This window comes from Trachemys scripta, chromosome 20 (genome assembly GCF_013100865.1).
Source record: "Trachemys scripta elegans isolate TJP31775 chromosome 20, CAS_Tse_1.0, whole genome shotgun sequence".
In the NCBI taxonomy this organism is placed as follows: Eukaryota; Metazoa; Chordata; order Testudines; family Emydidae; genus Trachemys; species Trachemys scripta.
The window spans coordinates 15115016-15141354 of NC_048317.1; the positions used below are offsets into that span (position 1 = coordinate 15115016).

At 52.1% G+C, this 26339-nt stretch overlaps 1 protein-coding gene across 1 annotated transcript in view; it reads right to left on the reverse strand.

Annotated features, from left to right (window-relative positions):
- Positions 1-26339, reverse strand: part of NKAIN1 (sodium/potassium transporting ATPase interacting 1) — a 67635-nt gene that overhangs the window by 17880 nt on the left and 23416 nt on the right. Inside the window, exon 5 of the mRNA XM_034754366.1 lies at positions 14983-15064. Coding sequence (XP_034610257.1) covers positions 14983-15064 — 82 coding nt within the window. The remainder of the gene's footprint in view (positions 1-14982; positions 15065-26339) is intronic.

Genomic DNA, 26339 nt, shown 5'->3' on the forward strand with positions numbered 1-26339 from the left:
TAGCTCCAGCAATAAGAGTTTCTGCCTTTAGAGCTAAAGGTCACAAGTCCAGTCCCTACTGTTCATCCAGGTAGGGCAGGACAGACAGCCTGCACCAGCCAGGCGCTAAGAGCGCCCAGGCCAGATTTCACTTAGTGGTAGTTCAGAGACCAACCCAGAGGCAGAAGGTGTTTGTGTGCTGATCGCTGCCTCCCACAACTGCAGCTCTTTGCTTTGAACTCATGCTTTGAACGTGCCACTTGAAACACTCCCCGCCTGCACTCCTGCTTTGAAGCTTTGTCACTCGGGGCGCAGCGAGGACGGGCGAGGACATCGGCTGGCGTGCAGTGAAAGATGAACCCTCCAGCACTCTGGCCTGTGCAATCCGTCTCAGCAAAGGCCCTTCCCAGAGACCAAAAGCAGAATTAAACTGCTCCTCGCACCAGGCGCTCAGATTTATGGAGATTCTGGTTACACTGCACTGTCTGCTAACCAGATTATAAATGGGAACTAACAATTTTATTATAGCGTAACTTTCCTCTCCATTACAGTCCTCACCACCCACCTGCACATCGTTAATGCAAATCCGGAGCCACTCAGACTAAACTGAGAAGGCACCAGCGCTCTTTAGTTTATTCTTGGCTGTATACGTATGTTGCACGTTTACAGCATCTATCATTTTACACACAGCTCTAGATCTGTTCCCAGTACTCTCTCGTGCTGCTGCAGCAAGCCCTGTACCTGGGAGGGAGCATAGTTCAGTGGTTACAGTAGGGGATGGGGAGTCAAGACTCCTGGGTTTCAGACCTGGCTCCATCCTTGACTCATTGAGCAAATCACAGCCCTTCTCTTGCCTCTGTTTCCCCCTCTGTGAAATAAAGGTCATGATCGTTCTTCAGCTCGCAGGATGGCCTGTGGCACTATGCCCCACAGTCTGCAATAGCTCTGTGAGTGTAGTGTCCATCTACACCCATGGGAATCCTGACTGGGAACTGAGGGGCTGTAGTGGGAAGAGAGCCTGAGACATAAGCCCTTGTATCAGAAGCCTGGTATGAGGCCTGAGGCCTGAGCTAAAGTAGTCAAAACCTTGCTGATATAAAGCAAAGTTAAGCTGTGAGCAAGAGGCAGGCCCTGCTCACAGAATGTGGCAAGCACAGGGCTGATATTGTAAAAACACATATTCCTAAGAGATGCTGGGCACAAAACACTCACGCAAGCACATTCCAAAAGGGTGGTACCGGAACACCCCGATAAACACATTCCCCAGGGATAACAAGAACATGCTGACCCAGCTTAAGGATAAGGTCAGGATGACAGTGTGATGAATAGAGATGTTTTGATCAAACCTACAGGTACAAGGCAATGGTTGGCACCCTAATACATCAGAGGGTGGCACCCTGATATGTCAAGGGTAATACGTCACTTGTTTGTATGGTGTATAAAGATGTAGCTCAGAGGGAGTGTCTTTGCCCAGCTGAGGGGACAGTAGAAAGTCCCACCACTGACTGAGCTGCGTCCATTGTCACGGGCATCCATGTGCTAGTGTAACTGTAGACATTGATCCGGGGAGCTAGGACCGTGATTTGCTGACAATAAACCTGGCAAGGCGCCTTCGCACCTTAACAGAACTTGTGGTCATTGGGCGGTCTGCTCGCGATCTGCTGTGCCAGCTGTCTGCACAGAGCTGGGACAACTTGCCGGGAGAACACGCATGCAGCCAAACATCTGACGACAGGGGCCTGTGACCTGTGGTGGGCACCTGGGAAAAGAGGACCGTGGCCGATGATATCAGCTCATTGCGGGATACACTGGACAGAACGCGAATGTCCGGCGTTAGTAACGGAGAGGGATCTCCTGCTTCATTCGCTGGCTCTTAAGGGTCAGGAAGAAACTCTCCTGGGGCAAATCACCCCACAGCTGCTCACTGTTGGGAGGGACACAGGTCTGATCCTGCATGACCCTTCCTACACTCTCAGGAATGGCTTGGCGCTGATGGACATGGCACATTTCAGGAGCCTCACAGATCTGCAGTGCCCTTTGGAGGCAGCAGTGCCCAATCACACACAGAAGGTAGAGGCAGGTGTATGTGACGGTCCTGTGCATGCCTGGGGCTGGAAGTACATAGGAACAGAGTCTGGAAAACACCAGCAGTTGAAGGGTTAAACCTACTCCAGCCAGTTCTTCTGGGGTTGATTTTTATTTTTTAAAGTTTCTGGCCCAGCTTCTGCCCTGAGAGACAGCGGCGGAAATCGGGAGGAACTCTGTGCATTGCAGTGGAGCTGCCCTGCTCTCCTAGCGGTGTCGCTGAGACCAGAAATTGGCTCTGTGTTTCTAATCAGAGCTGATGGAAGGGCCCCTGCAGAGCCATCGCTGGGTCACAGAGTGTTTCAGGCCAGAGCAGGGAGATGTTTTAATGCTAATTCATATCATGTAGTGGACGCCTTGTAAACTCCATGGATTTCTCGTCATGGCATTGTTCGCAGGCTGCTCTGATCAATCATGTTTGCTAACGAAGTGCTCGGCTGGTGTTTAAAAGCATGGGCTTGTGGTTAAGGCACAGGACTCGGCCTCAGGACACCAGTTTCTATTGCCAGCTATGTGCCACTGACTTCATATGTGATCTCAGGCATTTCTGTGATCGCTTCTCCACCTGTAAAATAATAATCCCTCACTATTCTATAGTGCTTTGCAGCAGGAGATCTCAAAGCTCTTTGCAAAGGTTGTCAGAATCACTATCCCTGTTTTACACATGGGGAAACTGAGGCACGGAGCAGGGGTCGTGACTTGCCCAAGCTCACCTAGTGGGCCAGTGGCAGTGACCGGAATAAAACCCAGGTTTCCTGAGTACCAAGCCAGTGTTCAACCCACTAGGTCACACTGCCTCCCTATAATACAAGGCTACGGTGACTGACCTTTGTCACAGGCATGCTTCATGAGTTTAGAACAGGGTAGGGCGCTCTGCCCGGACGGATGCCCTTCGGCAGGGCTGGCCTGGGTGCAGGGGAGAAGGGTCAAGTTGCCATGGCAGTGTTGAGGCAGAGGCCGTCTGATTCAGCTCTCTTTGTGCTTCTCAAGGAGCTTCTCCCCACACAGTCCTGAGCGCTAACGGGGGATCCCCCAGGCTGCAGTGGTGGGTGAGCGGCTCGCTGTGCAGCACCTATCCTGGGGGAGAGGTGGCGAGAAACGTCTCTCAGCCTGACCATCCAGAGCAGGTCTATCTGGATGAAAGGAGCTCGAACCAACATTGCTGTTGGGATGATGGAAGTTCGACACGCCTCGCTGTAAATAATACAAGGAGTAATTATGTCTGAGGAAATTAATGTGCTGGGTGATCAGAGCACAAGATGGCTGTGGACATGCGAAGCCCAGCTGCTCCGCAGCACAGTCCCCCGCCCGGCGAGCCAGTCCCAGACCATGGCCAGGGCCTGCTCAGGCGGTTGTTTGATGATGCACGGGGATGGAATGTCACAGTACGTCCTGGCTGCTCTGAGATTCTGCCTCAGACCAGGCTGTGGTGGCTTTAAAAAGACAATGTGTCTAACTGGGACAGGCGAGACACAATGACAGGGCAAGTGTGTCTGTTCTATTCAGGTTCTTATACTGCCTTCTTCTCCGTAGTATCTGAGGGGTTTAGGCCATTCGTAGGGAGTCGGTTGTACTTAGGCTGTAGGTCATCAATGGAATGAGTTTGGGTTTCTTAGTCTGGACTCGGGTGAATGGTTATCAACATCATAAAGCAACCTCTGCCTTCATGAGGACGTGTAGCCCGTACTCAGGAGAGGCCCAGGGCTGGAATAGCTGGGAGATGCTGCAGGTCGGTGCATTGGCAGAGCTGTGGGGGGAGCTCAGGGCTGGAGTGGCAGAGGAGGCTGTGTTTGGGAACTGGGGGTCTAAAAGTCTCCCTGCCCTGCTCCTGCTTTTCTCTCCCTCCCTGATCCACTAACAATATCCCAGAATGCACCAGTCCATGATCTCACTGACTGCAAAAGTCTCTTGACAGCCTGTGCAAGCCGCCCTCTGCAGCGTCCGGCCCTGGGACGGTGCCAGCAAACCAGCCAGGGCCAGGGAGAAAAACGGTGAAAAGGTGAATGGACCCTGAGTCCGATGCTGGCTGGCCGGACAGCCTGGGGAACGGGGAGTCAGCCCAGAAATCTGGGCTTCCCTCGGCTCTCATCACAGCTTTGCAGATCCCCTTTAAGAGTCCTAGGCATGGTCTCCACCTAAAACGTAGGTCGGCCTAGGTACATCGCTCAGGGCTGTGAAAAATGTCACGTCCTGTGTGACGTAGGTAGGTCGACCTAACCCCCACTAGAGATGCCGCAAGGTCGAGCGAAGAATTCTTCTGTATGCCTTCTGGAGGGGGTGGGTTTACTGCAGCGATGGAAACCCCCCTTTCGTCGCTGTGGTACGAGTCTACTAGGCAGTGACGTAGTGGCAGCGCTGCGGTTTGTCGTGTGGACACAGCCTCCTTTGCAAAGGTGGGTGTTTAAATTCCAGACACATCGACTGCCTCCGTAGTGCACTCAGCCATCCCGTCCATGAGTGCGGAGTCCAGGCCAGGGGAGACCCTGTGTGGTGACACTAGGCAGCAAAGGCTGAGAGCCAGAGAGAACCACAAGGTCTGGCTGTGTCCAGCAGCCTCAAGAAACAATCCTCTTTAGAATCCCTACCGCCAAGTCCGGTCTGTGCTAAAACACTAGGGACACTTCAGCTCTCACACACACGTGTGTGCTCTCACAGGCATTCGCACACACATCTGGGGCTTTGTGGTTCGAGGGGCAGGCCAGGCAGTCAGGTTTAGAAATTGGCACCAGGACTCCACTGGCTCTCTGGTATTGGACTGAAGTGAGGTATAAGGCAGTAAGTCAGCAGGCCGGCAGAGACGCAGCTGGGGGGCTGGGCGGGACGCTTGTTCCAGATGAGATATGTCCAGCAGAGGCACTGCTGTCAAATTGTGCAGTAATGACTGTTATTAATCCAGGGCTGGTGGCAAAGCTGCGTCTGTTCTGACGGGGCGCGTGCACGGTCTGCTCCCGAGTTATGAAACTAATAAAAAAATACGTAGTTTGAAAAAGCAACTTGCCAGATGCGTCAACAGGGGGTGACTCACTGGCTTAAGCCTCAGGTGTGGACAACCTGCTTCCTCTAGAATCACAGGGCGAGCTCCCTCCAAGGCCACTTCAGCTCCCTGTCGAGAGAGGAAGTGAATTCTCGAGACACGCTGGGTGCTTATCGGCCTGAGGAAACCTCAGGACAGGTGGTGGGTGGCGCTGGGCTAAAGAGCTCAGTGGCAGTTCTCAGAGACGTGGAGGAGGGTGACAATCCCTGGCCAAAATTCGCACTGGTGTGTTCGGCGTTGGCTACCACTCTGCCGCCCGCCGTGTCCCCAGCAGCCCGTCCCATCCCTACGAAGTCCTGGCTGGCGTTTGAGGGGGCCCTACATGGTGTCAGTGGGTTGTGTTCAGGAAGAGACACCGCACTCAGAAAACCCCCGGGACACAGAACAGATGAATTCAGAATGTTGCCTGTTTTTAAAAGCCCGGCCTTCCCAGCTTCCCTGCCAGCGAGCTACAAACCCGGCTGCTCAACCTCAATCCAGCCGGTTTCTCGCTCACTCACATTCGTTTGCTTGAAACGGGCCTGGTTCTGCAAAAAAAAGTAAGCTGGTAAGGGCATGTCGGTCTCCCAGGGCAGGTATAATAAATAGAGATAGCCCATCTCCTAGAACTGGAAGGGACCCCCAAAGGTCATTGAGTCCAGCCCCCTGCCTTAATTAGCAGGACTAAATATTGATTTTGCCCCAGCTCACTAAGTGGCCCTCTCAAGGATTGAACTCACAACCCTGGGTTTAGCAAGCCACTGTTCAAACTACTGAGGTATCCCTCCCCCAGGCATATGATGGGTACTAAAGAGTGGCAGTCCTACTGAGCCAGCCGTCCAGGGATTTGGTTATTACGGCCTGGCATTTTGCTTGCAAGCTTTTGATTTTGTTCAACACAGACCCATTCATGTGTGAGGAATAAATCTGCTCCCAGGGTAAATCACAAGAGGCTGTGTTTGTTTGAGGTGCATTTTGAGAAAATCTTTCATGAGGTTGGGGTTTGTTGTTTGTTTTGGGGGGGTTGAGGCAGAATCCCAGAGAGCCCACCTGGGTGAGAGGGGCTAGAAATCTGAGCTAGGGTGACCAGACGTCCTGATAAAATCAGGACCGTCCCAATATTTAGGTGTTTGACCCGCATCCCGACCGATCTTTGGTCGGGACGCAATTTGTCCTGATATTTTGTTCTGCCGGCAGCACTCATCTTTATTTATTTATGCTGCTCCGCCGGCAGCACTCGGCTTTTTTTTCTTTCCCCTCTGCCGGCGGACCCCCCACCACGTGTCCCGATATTTTCTCCCTCTCATCTGGTCACCCTAATCTGAGCGATTGTTAGTGCAGATGAAGCATGGGTCAATACCAGGGCCGGTCACTGCTGATGGAGATAAACAACGGTTTTGGACAGGCAAGAAAGGCAAGCTGGTCTTGTGACTAAGACAGTGGAGTGGGTCAGTTCCCTGCTCTGCCACAGGGTTCCTGCGTGACTGGGTACAAGTCACTGAATCTCTGTGGGCCTGATTCACCCTCTTTGTGCATCAAGGCTGGTGCTAAGGGCTGAAGGAGAGGCCTGAGATCCCTCCCTTGTGCAGACATAGCCCCAACAGCGCTGCAGCCCTGGGTACAGGGGGAGCTTGGGCAGAACAGAAGCAGGGAGCGGGTGGCCTGGAAGAGGGAGGTAGCAGGAGCAGCCCTGCAAAGGACCTCAGGGCTGCCAGAGCCAGGGCTAGGGCTCTCAGCCGCCTCTGAACAGCGCAGGCCCAGATACCAGTCCAGGGATGAATCCTGTCCCTGGTGCTTCCATTCTCCATCCATACAATGGACATAATAAGAACATAAGAATGGCCATTCTGGGTCAGACCAGTGGCCTATGCCAGATGCTTCAGAGGGAATGAAAACAACAGAGCGATTGTTGAGAGATCCATTCTGTCACCCAGTCCCAGCTTCCGGCAGTCAGAGGCTCAGGGACACCTGGACCGTGTTTCCCTATCTCCCAGGGGCACCAGGAGGCCAAAGCCATTAGTGCGTGAGAGGCGCTCAGATACGGCCCTGATGGGGGGATCTCATGAGACAGAGGAATACTGGAACCACCAGATGAGCAGCGAGCCCTTAGCCTAAAGCCCCGCAGGTGTTTGCTCTCCGGTGGGGATGCCCCACCGTGCCATTGTGACTTGGAGTGCACAAAGCCACCGGCGTGCCAGGAAAACGTCTCGTGCTTGACGCTCTTCCCACGCGACTCGCAATTTAATTTCATTGTGTCTTCGAAGAACGGATTAGAACTGAGGAGCCAAAGCCTTGCATTTACAGGGGGAGATGTGTCTGAAATTCACCAAGGGCCCTGCGGCCTGGGGCTGCGGGAAATGTAAGGAAACCAAGCGTGTGGAGCTCATCTTTCTGTAGGCCTTGCCGTGGTGGACACCACACAACCACATGGTGCTCATGCAACTCTAACCTTAAAGAAAAGGAGGAAGAGATTTAAGCGAGTCCACAGAGAGCTGAAGCAGGATCACACAGCCACTGCTTCTCTCATACAAGGAGCAGGGTAACACGCAGGGACCCCCATTCCTAGTCATGGGAGAGGGCTCTGGCTGTGTGCGCTGGATGGGCTGTACGACCAAGGCCCTGGTTACTACAGATCCCATGGCACTTTGCTCAAGAGCAGGGATGTTCTGTTTAAACGCTGGTGTCCTGGTTCAAACCCCATCAGGACATGAAGTCCTGCCCAATGCTAACCGTTAGCAATGTACAATCATTCATGAATTCTAACTTGCCCTGCTGTGAGGAAGGTATTAGCTACCTGCCCTCTTCGGACAAAGGAGGAAACTGAGGGACAGAGAAGTGACATGACATGCATGAGGTCACACAAGTCAGTGTCAGAGCTAGGATCAGTGCTCAGACAGCCTACCTTAGCTATTAAAGCAGAGGGCTGGGCGTCAGGAGAACTGGTTTCTAGTCCCAGCTCTGACTTGTTTTAGAACCTTAGATAAGTCACTTAATCGCTTTGTGCCTCAGTTTCCCCATCGAAATATGGTGATAATATTTAGCTACCCCACTGGGCTTGTGTGTGAGACTTAATTCATTAATCTTTCTCAAGTGTTTTGGGCTTCAAAGATGGAAGATGCTAAAGAAGGGCAAAGAGTTATTATTGGCAGTGTGACGTTGCACTCCATATGATTTTATCAAAATATGGTAATAAGTGTGAATATAATGTAACTGGAATATGCTTAATGCAGGTATCATTACAAAGCTTATAATCTACTGAGTGTGGTTGTATAAATGTATCACTCTAGTATCTAAAACTAGAAATATGAAATATAACTCTGAGGGCCTATTGCAATTATGCAACGTGTGGGCCATTAAGGGGGTTTGGAATCTTGATTGCTTCCATCAATTAGGATAATTGACTGTAAATGGCTCTGTTTACTTGCAAACCTTCCTGTGAGTCAGGCTGGGGAAAATGAAGGCTTGGGGCCTCACAGGACATGTGACCATGCCACCTGGTACTGGAATCCATCTTAAACCTGGGGCTTTTCCATTTAGAAGGAGGGGTAGGGACCCAAAGAGACAAAAGATTCCCGCCTTGTGCCAAAGCTATATAAGGGGGTGGAACAGAACAAAGGGGGTGGAAGTCATGAGAAATCCCCTAGCTATCACCTGAGCTGGAACAAGGACTGTACCAGGGGAGAGGATTGAGCCCAGACTAGAAAGAGGCTAGTCTGTCAAAGAAGCTTATTGGAACATCTCAGAGGGTGAGATTTACCTGCATTTAGTTTCATACTGTATTAGGCTTAGACTTGCGTGTTTTGTTTTATTTTGTTTGGTAATTTACTTTGTTCTGTCTGTTATTACTTGGAACCACTTAAATCCTACTTTTTGTATTTAATAAAATCACTTTTTACTTATTAATTAATCCAGAGTATGTATTAATACCTGGGGGGGGGGGGCAAACAGTTGTGCATATCTCTCTATCAGTGTTATAGAGGGCGAACAATTTATGAGTTTGAGCTTTATACAGGGTAAGCTTTATACAGGGTAAAACGGATTTATTTGGGGTTTAGACCCCATTGGGAGCTGGGTATCTGAGTGTTGGAGACCGGAACACTTCTCAAGCTGTTTTCAGTTAAGCCTGCGGCTTGTGGGGGATGCGGTTCAGACTTGGATCTGTGTCTGTAGCAGGCAAACGTGTCTGGCTCAACAAGGCAGGGTTCTGGAGTCCCAAGCTGGCAGGGAAAACAGGCTTAGAGGTAGACCTAGCACATCAGGTAGCAGCTCCCAAGGGGGTTTCTGTGACCCAACGCATCACAGGCAGGTCTTACCTACTCCCGGGCTCAACCCACCAGACTTCATGGCCTACCTAGAATCCTGCTCCCCTCTCTCCCCAGTTCAACTGCAAATAGTCTTCTTCTTCTTCACTTTCTGCCCTACACTGCTGGGCTGCTGTTTGCTGTACATAGCTGCCATCTTCCACTCCAGAAGTAGCTACATTTCACTGGCAGACAAAATGCTTTCCATATGTATTACCTAGTTTGTACTATGCAGTACAACAATAATGCATTCCCTGCCCCAAAGAACTTACAAGCAAAAGGACAGACATACAGAAGCCAGGACAGACTGGCAAATGCTTCCCCGTGGTTACTGGAAACTCACTTTGTGCCATCAGGACGGATGCATACAGCGCACTGGAGAGTTCGTGCAGTTTGGGATCCTTCGGGATGAAAGGCGCAGTATAAACACATGTTTCAACCCTCCCCCCTCCGGCCATTCAAGTGACAGGCTGTGTGAGCCGCTACAGTTCCACGTCACATAACAATGTGCCCAGCCCCCCGACACGGGTGAAACGGCGAGTTCTGCAAATCCTCTCGAGCTGCCTCATTTCCAGGTTCGGAACAGATCAAAGTCTTTGAGGGTCTGAGTCTGGTTTCAGTGACCGGCGTAAATCAGGAGCAGCGCCACTGAGGTCAGTGGAGTGGTGTGGTGTGAGCCTGGCGTAAGGGGGAAAGAATCAGGCCCAAGGCCAGAAGGGCTAAGGACACTGGCAGCACAGAGTCAGCCCAGAGCCCCCAGTGGTCGGCCAGCCATTGGGCCAGTCCATACAGGAGAAGTGGGTTCAATCCCCAGCTCTTCCTTCCCTTCCCTGGGTGATTTTCGTATCCCTAGGTGTACGGAGGGGATAATGATGCTTCTTGGCCTGGCAGGGCTGGGTTCAGGCTAACTACTTGGCAGGGACTCAGATATCACTCTGCTGGCACCCACTACGGGATCCAAATAGATCACACATGGTGCTTTTCATTCCTGGCTCTCCAGGTGCTTCCCAAAGGTGGGGAATGCGTCACGACCCCCAGTTTGCAGAGGGAGAACGAAAGAGTCACGCAGCTGGTGGGAGAGGCAGGAACAAAGCCCAGATCTATTGTTAGTATTTAAGCCACAAGCGCACCTAACAGCCCCAGCCAGGAACCAGAGCCCCATTGTGGTAAGCAGTGTACAGGTGTACGGGTGTGCTGCAGGTCACCCAGGGCTACAGAGGTTCTGAACGGTAATAGCCACCACTTACAGAAGGCTGGATCTTTAGCTCAAGTTGTCGCCACTCAGGTTCTAACCATTGGGGTCCCAGGTTGAGCTCCAAGATGATGGCCATCAAACAGACACATATCGACAGTCCCTATCTGCTAGCCCTCCCCTGGGCCACGCTGCTCCCGATACTCTCCCGGTCCTTGTGCTTGGGGTATGTGTCATCGTCACAGCCGGATAGCAAGATCACCCATTTTCCTCTCTGCAGACGCCTCCTGCCTCCCCTGTGCCCACTTCAGAGACCTCTAGCACTAGCCTCTCTGCAACTCAGCTTATTCCCTGTCAACCTTTCTAGGCTTTCCACTGTATTGTACCCAGTGCCGGAGGATCTCACACCGCGCAGGGCCCGTGTTAGGTCTTCTCTGAAGTGTGGTTTTACCGCAACACAGCGCCCCCTACCTTCGCATTGGGGTACTGGTTCCACATTGACTCCGAGGGGACAGCCCCCAAAGCTCCATTGGCAACCCTGCTTCGGGCGGTATCTGAAGTGTTCCCTGGTGTCTCCTACCTAGCTCTGTCCTGCCGAGCTTGTGAAATCTGACCAGCTCCCAGCGCCTGGTGGCACGGCTTCCACATTGTACAGAAACAAAGCCATAGCAAAACATAATTGAGGCCTTTCTATCTAGCTGAGGTTTCTCTGTAGCACCTATCACCACAGCATCTAAGTGCTATCAGCTTTGGAGTACCCTGTATCTCTTGTGGCTTCAATAACTCCCATGAAACACCGCTGCAGAAATCGCTGGTAGTGTTCTCAAACACTACTGATACGGCCGGCTTTGGCACATTACTGCAGGACGCTGCTGATCTGGTATCGCGGGGAACCTTATTTGGGGTCATCACTGAGTCCCAGCCTGAAGCAATCGATCCAGCATTGACCAAGCGTAGCATAAATGAGTCAGCCAAAACAACCGTCCACAAGGGGATGCTGGATTCTGACCGTTAGCCACTCAGATGAACTGTCAAGATCCCCCCTGCTCACTGTTTGATGGCAATAAAGCCTAACGTGGAAGGAGAAAGCTCTCTCGGGCTTTAATCTGAGACAAACACAAACATCTTTAAAACCCCCATCCAGCCTTTTGGTTCATCTGTGCAAGAACGCATTAGGATCATTCCATGTCGAGAGAGCTGTTCGGACATGCGTGCGCTCCCTGCTCCTTGCACTGCTGTTCTTCCCGGGGGCTGGCACAAGAGAGGAAGGTCATTAGACAGCTGCAGGTGAATCCAGCCAAATTCAATTCACCACATGCTGCTGTAAAGCACCGTTCTGTTGACTGTGTAACACCGGGGATCTGGGCCTGTCCCAGCCACGTCACACCGCGCTCTCCAATAGGGGTGCCAAATCACATGGAATTCAGTGCTTTGGGTGGTCACACAAGGATTTGCCCAATAACACCACAACACACTATGTAACAATACAAGCGGGGGCATTGCTCATATACTCGCTACTGACCAGCCCAAGAGCTCACTGAAGGCTAAAGGACGCAGGATTCCAGGGTGCTCTGTGCATTGTGGGGGGTATTCAGTGCCTAGCACTATGGCACCCAGTTAGCCCTACTATACTACAATACTCTCCTGCTGCCAATTCTGAGCCAGGCAGCTGTTTTGGTTGCTTGCAAAGAAATACCGTCCTCATTACAAACTCCAAGAAACACCACACTTGACTGCGAAGTCGGCTGATGCCCGTTTGACTAACTGCCCCAAAGCCGACACAGAAGCTGTTCTCAGCACTGCCACAACAGTTCCTAGGCCCCCGCTGCCATCAGATCTGGGCTACCTCTGTGGAACACCGCACTGAGCTGGGACAGGAACCCCAGGGGTTCGTTCTCCGTTCACTTCATGACAATAGCCATGCTGGTGGGGTTCCTTCTGAGCCTGCCCCCCGCCCCGGGCTCCCTCCCAAGCTTTTAGCCCCTGTTAACGAGGCTGGCAGGTGTGGCCAGTTTCCAGGCCAGTCCTAGCTAGTGGCCCAGCCCCAAACCATTTCCCCTGATTGGGGCTGCAGTGGCAGGGCTGATTAGGGCTTCCCCTGCAGCACCCTGCCATAGCCCCCTCTAGTAGCTGCAGCAAGTAGGGATTTATGAGACCGACGATCAGTAGTTTGCAGGCTTCCAAGTTATTATCATGATTTAACATTTTTCCTGCAGCCGTGCCTACAGGTCACCCTGGCTGGGTCCTGTTGCGCTAGGCACTGTACAACCATGAAGTAAATAAGAGCGTCTAGTCTAAAATAACGTTAGCATTAGGAAGCAAAGCAGAGACATCACAGAAGCCTGATAGAAGCCTTCATTTGGGATTTATGTTGGAAAACGCTTCTCCAGTCTCTGCCATCTCACTCCTGGGAGCCGAGGACCCAATCGATCCCTGGCATAGCGACATTGATTTCACACTCCATCACCCATTCCTTCCCCTTTGCAATAGCCACCCCCTTATTCATCTGCTGTGGTGAGGGGACCTATGGGGCATTTCTCTTTCTAGCCCAGAGATGGGGTCAGAGGAAAGAGGGAAGTTAATTCTGCATGTGAGAATGCATGTCTTTGACAGAGCGCTGAGGAAGAGTACAGCAGCACTCTGGATGCATTTGTCTCATGGCCGTCTCCTCTCTGCATCTATAATTGCACTGTATGCCCTTGAATTTACATACAAGACTTAAAACACAATTAATTTTTGGCAGCCAGCAAAGCCCGAATGAGGCTAATCCCTTCAGATTTTGCATCGTTATCTCATTTTAGCGTTATCTAGTTAAGCTTAAATGGGCAGGGGGGGAAGTCAGTTGCACTTATCTGAAGAGATGTTGCTCTGGAAAATATTCAGTGTTTAGAAGGCCTAGTGGCTGCAGAATGGAAGAGTGGAAAGCCATAGAGAGGAGAGAGGGGGCGCAGCGGGGTTTTCTGCACCATCCTTTCACCTCTGGGGTTCTCAGTGCACAATCGAATCGGATCGCAAGTGAAAATGAATGTGATGAGTCTGATCTTGTTTCTATTGATCAAACTCTGGTACCATTGTCTACCAGTGTTTGATCAATAGAAACAACCCAGGATTAGAGCAGCTGGGGAGGTGGCAGGTTAAAATTGCCAGTGTTGTAAGTGCAGTGCTGTGGGGGGGCTCAGGACAGGGGGGCTGTGGGTCAGGACTGAGCTGTGCTAGGACAGCTGCAGAGGGGCTCAAGACAGGAAGAGCAGGGGGGCTGTGGGTCAGCATAGCGCTCAGCCTATGCTCTCTCATAGGAGTGAGGGTCTCCGTATATCTCTTCCAGGGCCGGCTCCAGGCACCAGCACAGCAAGCAGGTGCTTGGGGCGGCCAACGGAAAGGGGCGGCATGTCTGGCTCTTCGGCGGCGGGTCCCTCAGTCCCTCTCGGAGGGAAGGACCAGCCGCTGAATTGCCGCTGAAGAATGAAGCAGTGGGGTAGAACTGCCGCTGAAGTGCCACCGATCGCGGCTTTTTTTTTTTTTCCTGCCACTTGGGGCGGCAAAAACGCTGGAGCCGGCCCTGATCTCTTCCCACAGCACAACTCCCTGCTTCTGAGTCAGGCGCCCGCCCATCCCCCTTAGCTCACTGCAGGCTGGAAGATCCCCATCCACTTCAGGCTCCCCTCCCCTCACATCAGCTCCTGTTGAAACCCCTCAAGTACATCGCTGAAGCCCTGACACTCAATTCACCATCGCACAGGGGAAAACAGGGGAACTCATCCGCCCCCACCCGACTATCTCCCCTTGGCTGCACATCCCACGCGTTCTCCCCCAGCCGATCAGTTCTGCGGGGGCATCTGGCTGTGCGGTTTCAGGCCTATGTCCCTTCTCGTGCCTTGGCTTCTGGAGCCACTGTGTTCACCTTCTTCCCAAGGGGCTTGGGGCAGCTCGCCCAGCTGTCGATGAGCCCCGCAGGGGGCATGAGACACACTGGCACTTAGTCGGGCATGCTGAAGGGAACTGTGCTGGCGGGGGGGTGGAATGACCTCCCCACAGCCGCGCCCCCATTTGCCTTAGTGACCAGGCCCCGTTTTCCGGAGTGGCCAGGGCAGGGCATGCTGCTCCCCACAACGCCCCACCCAGATGTGCAAGAGGGCAGCTGGGTCACCAAGGCCCATGCAGGGGGCCATTTGGTGCCAGTTGTGCTGGTGGTTTGTGTCCAGCTAGGAGCCAGGCTCCGAGCCATCACCTGCCCGCCCACAAGCAGCTGCGCCGTGGCGAGGACTCAGTCTGCTCCCGCGGCGGCACGGTGATGACCGGAGGCAAAAGGCTGCCTGGACCCTTGACAGTCCCCAGAGCCATCCCGCCCCCCGCAGAACAGCGGCCCCGACTCATTGCTCCCGCTCGCATCCCCGCGGGCAGGCGAGACTCACGTGTACAAAGGCTGTAGCTGTAAGTGTGACGTCTTCTGTGGAGCCTGGTAGCCGTAGGAATCAAATCCTCCGATGAAGTCAACTGGGGAGAGGAAAGAACAGGAAGGGGGGTGTCAGCAGGGGCTCCGGCTTCTACTGCAGGGAGACACGGCTGGCACAGGACAGGGCAGTGGATTTCTCTTCCCTCCCACCCCCACTCTAGGTTAACGGCCCAATCCCCCAGCAACAGGACTTCCTGGTGGGTCTGATGTGACCATCTCGGACTGGGGAGAGCCAACTGGATCCTTCCGTGCTCGTGTGAGAGGCTGAGGGGGAGAAGGTGTGTGTCGGAGACAGAGTGTGTCGGACTGCGTGAATGCAGAGAGTGCATCGGCCCCGGGCCTCTCTCCCAGCGGTGGAAATCCGCAGTGACCCCAAGAAATCAGTGCAGCATCCCAGCAGCAGAGCCAGGGTAAGCGAGAGGGGACTCCGGCCCAGCATTCGTGCGCCTAGAGCACACGGCCTGCGAGCTCGGTACGTGTGTCCCAGCCGCCTTCCCATTGCCCGGACGGAAGATAAATGCAGGAAGAGCCGGACTGACTTAAAAAGATCCCCCTGGCTCTTTTCTACTCCACACAATAGACCTCACATTTCACGCTGGACAAAGTGGGTAAAATTACGCTATCATTGTCGCCAAAGTGGGCATTTAAGGAGAATTATGGGTGACTTAAGTCTCATTTAAAGTGTGTAATTTAGGGGAATTACAGACACCAATAGATCAGTTTTCATTTCTGCGATGGTTGTGATTTCCATCCGACAGATTAATCCCGCTTCATACAGCATTAATACAAGGAGCCTGGTTATTGTTTGAGAGTCTATTACCTGGTCTATGAGCCCCGGGGGGCACTCACCAGAATAAACAATCCGTGGGCCTACTCTGGAGCAGAAGGGAAATGCAAACCTGCCAAGTGAGTGGCCTGCCGCCAGTGCAAACCAGGGGGCTTTTGGCACACACAGTGTCCAGGGGCGATGGGAAGTGGGCTGTACTGAGGGCAGACACTAGACCTGGATAAGTGGGCAGACCGCTGGCCTCTGCTCCCCAGAGCAGATCTTGACCTATTCTGCTCCCCCAATGTGGGCATCTATTACCAGGTGAGCAAAATGTTACAGTCAAGATCTTTTCTGCCCAATGTTTGCAAGCACTGTTGCTTTTTTGTGTTGCTGACAGGCTAGCAGTGTTTGCTTGCTTGCTGCCAGATGCCCCCCTCCATCTCTCTCTCTCTCACACACACACAGGCACGCTTGGCAGGTGCAAATCCTGCTGGGAAAGGGCCAAGTGAGTTCTGCTGCCTTACCAAGGCAGGTGGCTCCTTACCCCATCTGGATATACAGGGGAGGAACTTTCTGGGGCAAGAGGATCTAGGGTGTAGGCTGAGCAGTCATGAGGGAGGAGCCCTTAGGAGCTGCAGAGACTGGGAGGAGGTTTGAGCTGAACTTTGTTACCTGATTGTTGACTGTGTTAATAAAGCCAAATCCCAGGTGGGGGGTGAGTGTAGATGCAGTCTGTAGAATAGGCTGGGAAAGCGTTATACTAACAAAAATCTCATTACTCAGTCAAGACCTTTCTCCTGCTACTCACAGTTTGTGCTTATCTAGCCCTTTCCAGGATCTGAAAGCGCTCTACAGATGGTCACTAAGCTAATCCACCACCCTGTGGTGCAGGCTGGTATCACTAGGCCCATGTCACACATGGCACAGCGAGGGGAAGGATTTTCTCCCAGCTCATAAAGCAATTTATGAGGACAGCCAGGAATCCCGGCTCCTATCCCTCTCCTGTAGCCAATCTGCCTTACTGAAGACAGGGAAGATGATAGGCTTCTTATTATATTACTGTTTATCATTTATATTGCAGGAGCACCGAGGAGAGCCCCAATGGATCAGGGTCCCATTGTGCTAGGCACTGTGCAAAGACAGAACAAAGACAGTCCCTGCCCCAAAGCACTTACAGTTGAAGGCAGGAGACGTGACTTTACCTGTGCACATTTCGGTGGCTTGGTAAATGTTCTCTAGTAATAACAGCACCCCCAGTGGTGCCTGCCAGCACTAGCAGTTCCAGGCGGGACAGCATTCACCCCTGAAGAGTGACAAATGGGTATTCACCCACGAAAGCTCATGCTTCAATACATCTGTTAGTCTATAAGGTGCCACAGGACTCTTTGTTGCTTTTTACAGATCCAGACTAACACGGCTACCCCTCTGATACTTTCAGGAGGGACTGTGACAATTGGACAAATCCAATGCAGGGCAAATACTTGCCTCTCCCACCCCACAATACTGCCTGCCCTGGGACAATACTGCCAGCGTTATCCCCCTGGTTTTTTTTAAAATCACAGGTTATGGTGACTTTTTCTGCTTTTTGCCCTGGACCAGCAGGTTTTCCGTCCACCTGCCCTGGGCTTCTGAGGCAAGAAGGAAAAGGCTCCATTTTCTTCAAAGTTTGCAAAAGCAGATGCAGTGCCTTGTCCCAGGATTGGCTCATCCCCATTCTCTGTCACATACCCTGGCTTCCTAGCCATCTCTCCATCCCTTTTATAGACTCGCCATACATCCCCCTCATCCTCCAGCAGCTTCGCCGACTGTCCATCCAGCCGCTCATCCCCTCCTGTGTCACCTTCACTGCTTTCCTCTCCCTCCCTCCATCCGCGGACACTTTCAGTGGCGTTCCTCTCCATCTCCGTCACTGCCTCCCCATCCCTCTCTGACTCCAGTACAAAACTGCCCACGAGCTTCCTCCTCCCGACCTCTGACCTCACACCCACCCACTCCCCCAGCTCCTCACTCTAGCCCCAATGATTCTTCACCGCTGGGGCAAGGGGCAGGAAGGGTCCCTTTGTCCCTTGAATTTGCTCCATCTCTCTGGAGCTCCCTTCCCACTGCTGTTTCTGAACCGCTGAGTCGCTTCATCCCTCTAAATCTCCCTTGACAAATTCCCTTTCCCCTCTCGCCTGCGATTGTCTCTCTGGGACGAGCGCCAGGCGATAACGCCTACTGGTGGTGCTACAGCAAAATAAGCCGCACTGTGTTATTCTTACAATCACTCTCGGCTTTGCCACTTAATTCTTCCCGCTGAAACGCCGTGGAGGAATTATACTCCAAAGTCCTCTATGCACTTGACACCTAAACCCTCCCACGGACATCCTCGGGAGGAATTTAGTGATGAGATGTCCATGAATCCCCTGCAAAGTGGGCAGCTGCTCCGCTACCCAACGTGAACATAAGGCAGCTTTTGGACAGAGAAACTGTATTTAACCAAATTAGGTTCTCTCCCTGCAAAGCGGAGCTTCCGAGACACTCCGAGAGGGCCGGTGCTGCCGATCTCCCGGAAATCAATATATAAATCATTTAAGAAGCACTGAATGCCATGGATTATCCTATTAGTGTTCTGGAAATCAGAGTGAAGTCAAGGGGGCCATCCTCCAGGCCTATTTGTCTTTCTAACTTAATATTCAACGAGCTCTCACTTTTGACGGCATCCATCCATTTCCAAATCTAATAAGATATTCCATTAAAAAAAATGCATCTGAATCTCAGCTACAGTGGCATTAATATTAAAAGTGTATTGAATGCCTGAGTTTGTTTGAATGCCGTGTGCTGTGTGGAATGCAAACACAGTTCAAAGACAGCAGAGGCAGATAAGCCCCTTGCCAGATCTCAATATACATAAGCAACTTATTACAACAGGCGGTGTCCAATTCACATGGAGATTTTTATTTTCCACTGCATCGGTTTGAAATGCTGGTGCAAGGGCAATGCAGAGCGCGAGCCGGAATGTAGATCTCTTTCCTCCCCTAACAAAGGGGAGGAATAACGTAGCTGAAGTCGACGTACTTCGACCTACTCACCGCGGTGTCTTCACTGCGGTAAGTCGACTGCTGCCGCTCCCCCGTCTACTCTCGTGGCGGTGGAGTACAGGAGTCGATGGGAGAGCGCTCGGGGGTCGATTTATCGTGTCTAGAGTAGAGGCGATAAATCGACCCCCGCTGGATCGATCGCTGCCCGCCGATCTGGCGGGTAGTATAGACATACCCTAAGGCAGAGGTGGCCAAAGCCAGGGTCAAATTGCCCTGGGATGTGGCCCATGGTTGTCCAATACAGTGACTACAGGTCTGAACGTCTGCCAATGCAATGCATTCTGGGACCCGTCGTCTCCTTTGGGCACGGCTTTGTAATTAAAGAGGAGAACAGCTGCAGCCTGCTTCATTTTTGTAAGCAACACCCAGCCAGGTGCCAATGTGCCTCCGTTTGCCCAGGTTTGGCTACTTCTCTATTAGGCAAATGTTAGAGGCCAGCTGAGCCAGTTCTTCCTGCACTGCTGGGTTGTAGCTGACTCCTGTATATGGTATCTCGAAGCGATGGCTTGAAATGCTACAGCGACAGCACTGTAGCGCTTCAGTGCAGACACTTTATGCCAATGGGTGGGGTTGCCGACTTTCTAATCGCACAAAACCGAACACCCCTGCCCTGCCCCTTCCCTGAGGCCCCGCCCCTTCTCTGAGACCCCGCCTCTGCTCATTCCACACCCCCATCACTTGTCCTCCCCCACCCTCACTCACTCCCTCATTTTCACCAGGCTGGGGCAGTGGGTTGGGATGCGGGAGGGGGTGAGGGCTCCGGCTGGGGGTGCGAGCNGCAGTGGGTTGGGATGTGGGAGGGGGTGAGGGCTCTGGCTGGGGGTGCGAGCTCTGGGGTGGGGCCAGAGATGAGGGGTTCAGGGTGTGTGTGGAGGGTATGGCTCCGGCTGGGGGTGTGGGCTTTGGGGTGGGGCCGGGGACGAGGAGTTTGGGATGTAGGAGGGGGCTCTGTGCTGGGGCTGAGGGGTTTGGAGTGCAAGAGGGGTCTCAGGCCTGGGGTAGGGGGTGGGGGTGTAGGCTCTGGGCGGCATTCACCTCCGGTGGCTCCCAGAAGCAGTCAGCATGTCCCTCTGACTCCTAGGCACGGGGTGGCCAGGTAGCTCCACTCAGTGCCCCCACCTGCAAGTGCTGCCTCCGCAGTTCCCATTGGCCACAGTTCCCGGCCAATGGGAGCTGTGGAGCCAGCACTCAGGGCGGGGTCAGCACGCAGAGCCCCCGTGGCCACCCCTGTGCCTAGGAGCCGGAGGGACATGCCAGCCACTTCCTGGGAGCTGCGCGGAGCCAGGTAGGGAGCCTGCCAGCCCCATGCCAACTGGACTTTTAATGGCCAAGTCAGCAGTGCTGACCAGAGCTGCCAGGGTCTATTTTCAACCAGGTGTTCTGGTCGAAAACCAGACCCCTGGCAACCCTACCAACAGTCTTCGATGGAAGAATTCTTCTGTCAACCTAGCATGCTCCACACAGGGACTTAGGTTGGCTTAACTCCATCGCTCAGGGGTGTGGATTTTTCATACCCCTGAGCAACACAGTTAAGCCAACCTAATTTTCTAGTGTACACCAGGCCTTAGACACGACAGTTAGTAACTGCTAACCCAGGTATTATAACTAGCACGTGGAGACAGCCAGAATCAAAGGTTTCGTTTGGATCATCAAGCAAGAGCTGGAATGCTTCTCAGAATCTCTTTGGAAAGATACATGACCAAAGTGGGCTGGCGGAACCACAGGGAGAGCCCAAAGTTAGCAGAACTTTTTCAAGCGTCTGAAGTTTCAGATCAGCTTTGAATCTGGGGGCAGTCCTTGCTTTGCCTGAAGGGGCTCTCGTCCCTCCTTCACAATCACAGCGATAAGAAATATGGCCAAAGGGAGATCAGAGGGGAGGGCCAGTCTCCCCGGTACATCAGGGTCCAAACCATACATGAAGCTTATGCGCTCAGGGGAAATGTGGGATTTGCACATGCAGTTTGGGCAGCCATTTTGGAAACCTGGGTCTCCTGAGGTGGCCATTACAGAATCATAGAAATGTAGGGCTGGAAGGGACCTCGAGGGGTCATCTAGTCCAGTCACCTGGACTGAATCAGGGCTTAGTAAACCTAGACCGACAGGTATTTGTCCAACCTGGTCTTAGAAACCTCCATTGATGGCGATTCCACAACCTCCCTTGGAAGCCTATTCCAGAGTTTAACAATCCTTACAGTTAGAAAGGGTTTCCTACTAACTAGCCTAAATCTCCCTTGCTGCTGATTAAGTCCATTACTTCGTCTCCTGCCTTCTGTGGACATGGATTGTCCCCTTTGTAACAGCCCTTCATATATTTGAAGACTGTTATCAGGTCTCCTCTCCATCTGCTTTTCTCCAGACTAAACAGGCCCAGTTTATTTAACCTTTCCTCACAGGTCAGGTTTTCTAACCTTTTATCATTGTTGTGGACTCACTCCAATTTATCCACTTCCTTCCTAAAGGCGGCACCCAGTTCTCCAGCGGAGGCATCACCAGTGCTGAGTACAGCGGGACAATTACCCTCCTCTGCCTTACATACGACTCTCCTGTTAACACCCCCCAAAATGAGATTCGCCTTTTTCGCAACTGCCTCCCATTGCTGGCTCAGATTCAATTTGTGATTCACTCTAACCCCCAGATCCTTTTCAGCAGCGCTACCGCCTAGCCGGTTATTCCCCATTTGGTAGCTGTGCATTTGATTTGTCCTTGCTAAGAGCAGTAATTTGCACTGGTCTTTACTGAGTTTCATCTTGTTGATTTCAGACCAATCATCGAATCTGTCGAGGTCCTTTTGAATTCTAATCCTGTCCTCCCAAGTGCTTGCAACCCCTCCCATCTTGGTGTCATCTACAGATATTATAAGCACACTCTCCACTCCGTTATCCAAGTCATCAGTGAAAATATTGAATTGTACTGGACCCAGGACTGACCCCTCCCAATTTGACAACCTTGTATGAGCTGAGCCTGGCCCTGCACGGGTGCCAAGTACTCCCTTCCCCCACTGCGTTCCTGCCCAGTATGCTGCAGAGAGGGTTTCAGGAGCCCTTGGAGGTGCTGCAAAGAAGCAGCTAAAGTGTGAGGAGCCCAAACACACCCTAGGCAGGCCTGCATCAGGGACATTTACCAGGCAGAGATTCCAAGGGGCTGAGATGGGGACTTAACCCCCAGAAAAAAATCTGGTTACACACTGGGGAGAGATCTAAGAACCTGGGGGCTGAGTTTTGCGGCAGTAGTAGCTTTGGCTGATGACATGAAGGCAGCTAAAGCAAGCGGAAAGATGGCACAGTGGTTTGTGCACCTTGGGAGATTGAGGTTTAAATCCCTGCTCCACCTCTTTCTTCCTCTGTGGCCTTGGTCAAGTCACTTAGCTTTTCTATGTCTCTATTTCCCACCTGTACACTAGGGACTCCCAGAACTGGGTGAGGCTAAATACATGGAAGATTTGGAGGCACTCCTGTAATGTGGCGATGGGAGCCACGTGAGTACGTAAAATAGGAATTCAGCAGTGACCTATCAGGCCTCCTACACGAGTCACTTATTTGATGTGGTTTGGGGGGATGTTCCTTGCTGGGGCTTTTTGTTTGATTACTGGCTGGCTGTGGGAAAATCCCTGCCCCCCTTTGGTTATTCGATGCTGCCAACTGGCTGGAATTAATTATTTGCAGATGAGGAGTAAATGCCACTGGATGGTTATCGGTGTGATTGTACGTTTCATTATTGGCCGAGCACTCAGCGCTTGTATGTGGCTGCCTGCAATATTGTTCAATGGAAATAAATGAAATAGATTTTTTTTTAAAACTCTCCCATAGCTGTGCTTACATTTCCTTTCCTCTGCCGGGTTACAAATAAACGGAGTAGGTTGGATCGGTAACAATCTGTGATTATGGCTCTGTGGGTCTCCGTCTTTCTGCACAGCGTACTGCCACTCCCATACTATTCTTCCTGCTGCTACCATTTCAAACGCTGGCTAGGAGGAGATAATAGTTCATATTTACTGTAACGGAGTATTGCATAGAAGGGCGAAGCAGGTAAAAAAGCCCCACTGTGGTGGAAGCTAGGAGGAGGGAAGGATGTCTTAGTGGTTAGAGCACTGACCCGAGTTCAGTTCCTGCTCTGCCACAAACATCCCGGGCATGTCTCTTCGTGCCTCAGCTCTGAAATGGGGATCACGGGTCAAAGATTGGGAGGCTCTCCAATACTTACGGTAATGGGAGCTGTGTCAGAATGATAGGACATGTGGCTAAGGGCTTGTCTACATGGGCTGTGAATGTACAGTGCACTAGCCTGCCGTGCAGTGACATCACGTGCAGACAGTGACTGTGCTGTGACGTGCTGCTGTTGGAAACAGGACTATGTCAAAGCGCACTACATACTTTTAGTGCCAGCACGCACGGGGAACATTACTGTACACAAGTGACTGTGCTATAGAGTCACACCCTGGCTTGCCGCATACTAATGTCCCCTATAGACAAGCCATAAGAGACCTGCAGTGTGCGGTGAAACTTTTAAAGGAAATACCTGCTCCCACAATTAGGCCTGTTTAATTAATCCAAATCCCCCTTTTCTTACAATGAAAGAGCAGCATTGAGCAGCGTGCCGCTATGTAGAAAAGGTGCTAGTAAGAAATTCCCTCAAAACTGAACTGGGAGTACCTGGGACTAAGGAGTGTAAAGGCATGTAACACTGGGGCAAACGCTGCGATCCTTACTCAGCTTTTAACTCAGGCTATGTCTACACTACAGCCTATGTCGGCAAAACTTTTATCGCTCAGGGGGGTGAATATTCAACCCCCTTGAGCGACATATGTTACACTGACATAAGTGTTTGTGTGCACAGTCAGGGCCGGCTCTGGCTTTTTTGCCGCCCAAGGCAAAAAAGCCTCCCGCCACCCCACCTCCCCACCCCCCCAGCGTGGCAGGGGAGGGCGCCGAGCCCGGCTACGGGCCGCTCTCCCCAACCGGCCGGAGCGCCGGGGGGAGGGCGGCGAGCCCAGCCGGGGCTCCGCTCTCCCTGGCGGCTGGAGCCGGAGTGCCGCGCCGCCCCCCTCCAGGTGCCGCCCCAAGCACAAGCTTGGTGGGCTGGTGCCTGGAGCCGGCCCTGCGCACAGTGCTGTCAGTGGGAGACATATGCCGCCGACATAGCTTACGCTGCTTGTAGAGGTGTTTTTTTATGTCAACAAGCGAGATCTCTCCTGTCGGCATACAGCGTCTTAACCAGACGCGTGCAGTGGCACCTGGTATGGTGCAGCTACGCCATTGCAGTGCTGTCTGTAGAGACACACCCTTGTGAAATGAATGTTTGGCCAAAGTTCTGCTGATGGCTAGGAAGACCTGTGTTCTTTGTGTTAATTAATCCTTTGTATTGGCTGAGCTGGGGGCTCCTCGGAGCTCTTGTAGGTCTTCGTGTTGTAGAAAAAGGTTTGCTAAAAGCACTTGTGTGTGTAAACATCTCTATCTTTTGCAAACCGTCCTGCATCAACCCCATTTCATATCGTTAGTATCAGATTAATAAAAACCTACAGTCATGGCCCCAAACCCTATAGTAACATGATTGTTATGCTGAACTGTTTGAGACCAGCGTGAGTTTTGGCAATCTGTCCTCACGTCCTTCCTGAGTGTGTTACTCAGTAGGGCCATTTTGGACCTTTCGCTGCTTCTGGATGCACTTTAGCGCAGATGGCTTTGTGTTTTTCCATCTGTGCTTGGCTGGAAGGTTGCGGCTGCTGCTGTGGCATCTCGTTACAGTCCTCCAAGGCATTGCCTCCTCCAGATGGGACAGTGCCAATGCCTTCCACCTCTTGGAAGAGTCAGCTGGTGTTGAGCATGGTGGCCCACTCAGTAAGTGGCACTTCAGACAGAGAGAAGAGTACCTAAGTGAACTAAAAACTGATGTAGGCTCCTGGATGAGGTCTCAGGCATTGGTTCTATTCTCCCCTGTTCAGGTTCATATATGGCCCCCATCGCCACAGGATCTGAGCACTTTCCAGAGGCGCATTAAGCGACGTAACTAGCAGCTGTCACATATTTCTAGTCCATGAATCCCCAAAGAGTGTCCAGGTGACCCATAGCTGAGTGGGTTCAGCAAACAGTCCCCGGAATGGCTGTGATGCTGGAGGTAGGGTTGTTCAGAGCATGGCATGTGGCCAATCTCTGGACCCAGGTTCTCCCTGAAGGCTCATCTCCACCACAAATCTCTCTTGTGTTACGACTCAACTGAGAAGACAAAGTTAGCCAATACAATGCTGACCGTGACTGCGTGGTGTCACGTTCAGCATCACCCCAGCTCATAGTGGTTAGGCCCTGCCCCCAGAAGGCATCGGGTTGATCTACACTCAGGCTAACTTTTCACCCATGCTTTTATCCGGAGCCAAAGGTTCCCAGATGCTATAAAGTTGCTCCTACTAACTCTACTATCCTGAACTCCAGGCGTCCCCACACCCCTGCTCAGAATCCCAATCCATCAGCAAACCACTTCCCCTCATAAAAGGAAGTGTTTGAGATTTACAGGAGAAGTCTCCCAAATGAATAGATGCATAAACATTGATCCTGCTACAGACAAAAATATGCTGGAAGTTCCATGTCTTCAGCTGCTATTTATCGCCCCATATTGATATTTTATGTGGCGCTTTGCTGCGCCAGACACCACAGCACTGGGCTCTAAAAGGCAGTGAACGAAACGTCCGCGTTTTCGCGCTGATCAGTTAATTTAGCCATCTGTCATCACCGGGCCTGAAAACGTGACACAGAATCTGGGGTGAGGTCGGCTGAGGAAAAGCAGAAGGGTGCTACTGCTTGTGGGTTGGGCAGTCCCTCACCAGGGGCCCGATCCAAATCCCCTTGAAATAAGCCTTTTGCTCCCACTGACTTCCATGGGAGTTGGATTGGGGTCTAATGCTGTAGTGGTGCTTTCTATGGACCTACTTGGTATCATTAACTATGTAGCTTCACTCCGCCTCTTCCTCAGAGACAGAGCTGGAGTGGGAGGTTGATCAAAGGACAGAGGATTGGCCCAAAAGGCTTATTCCGACAAGCGCTTGATTATTCCATCATTTCCCCATTGTTTGTATTTCTCTTTTAAACTAACAAACACAGCACTGATTGACCCGCTGTCCTATTAGCCAACCTCCCTGCTGTGGGATTGGGGCACAACGGGTGAAAGTCACCCTGTGCAAAGAGCCTGCCTTAGGACTATGCATATAAATCTATATGCATAGACTGTAAGTTCTGCTTAACCATAGAGCAACACGACCTACCCAGGATCACACAGCCAGTCAGTCGCAAAGCCAAGAATAGAAACCAGGGGCTCTGACTCCCTGCGCTTACCATTAGTCTACACTGCCTTCCTGATAAACCAGTGCTTGGGAAATCCAGATTGTGGTGAATGCTGGCAATGGGGAAGGTTGTTCGGTGGGAAGGGGAGGGAAGGAGAGGGAAGGAGTGTTTATGCGAGGGCGAAATGGGGAAGAAATCA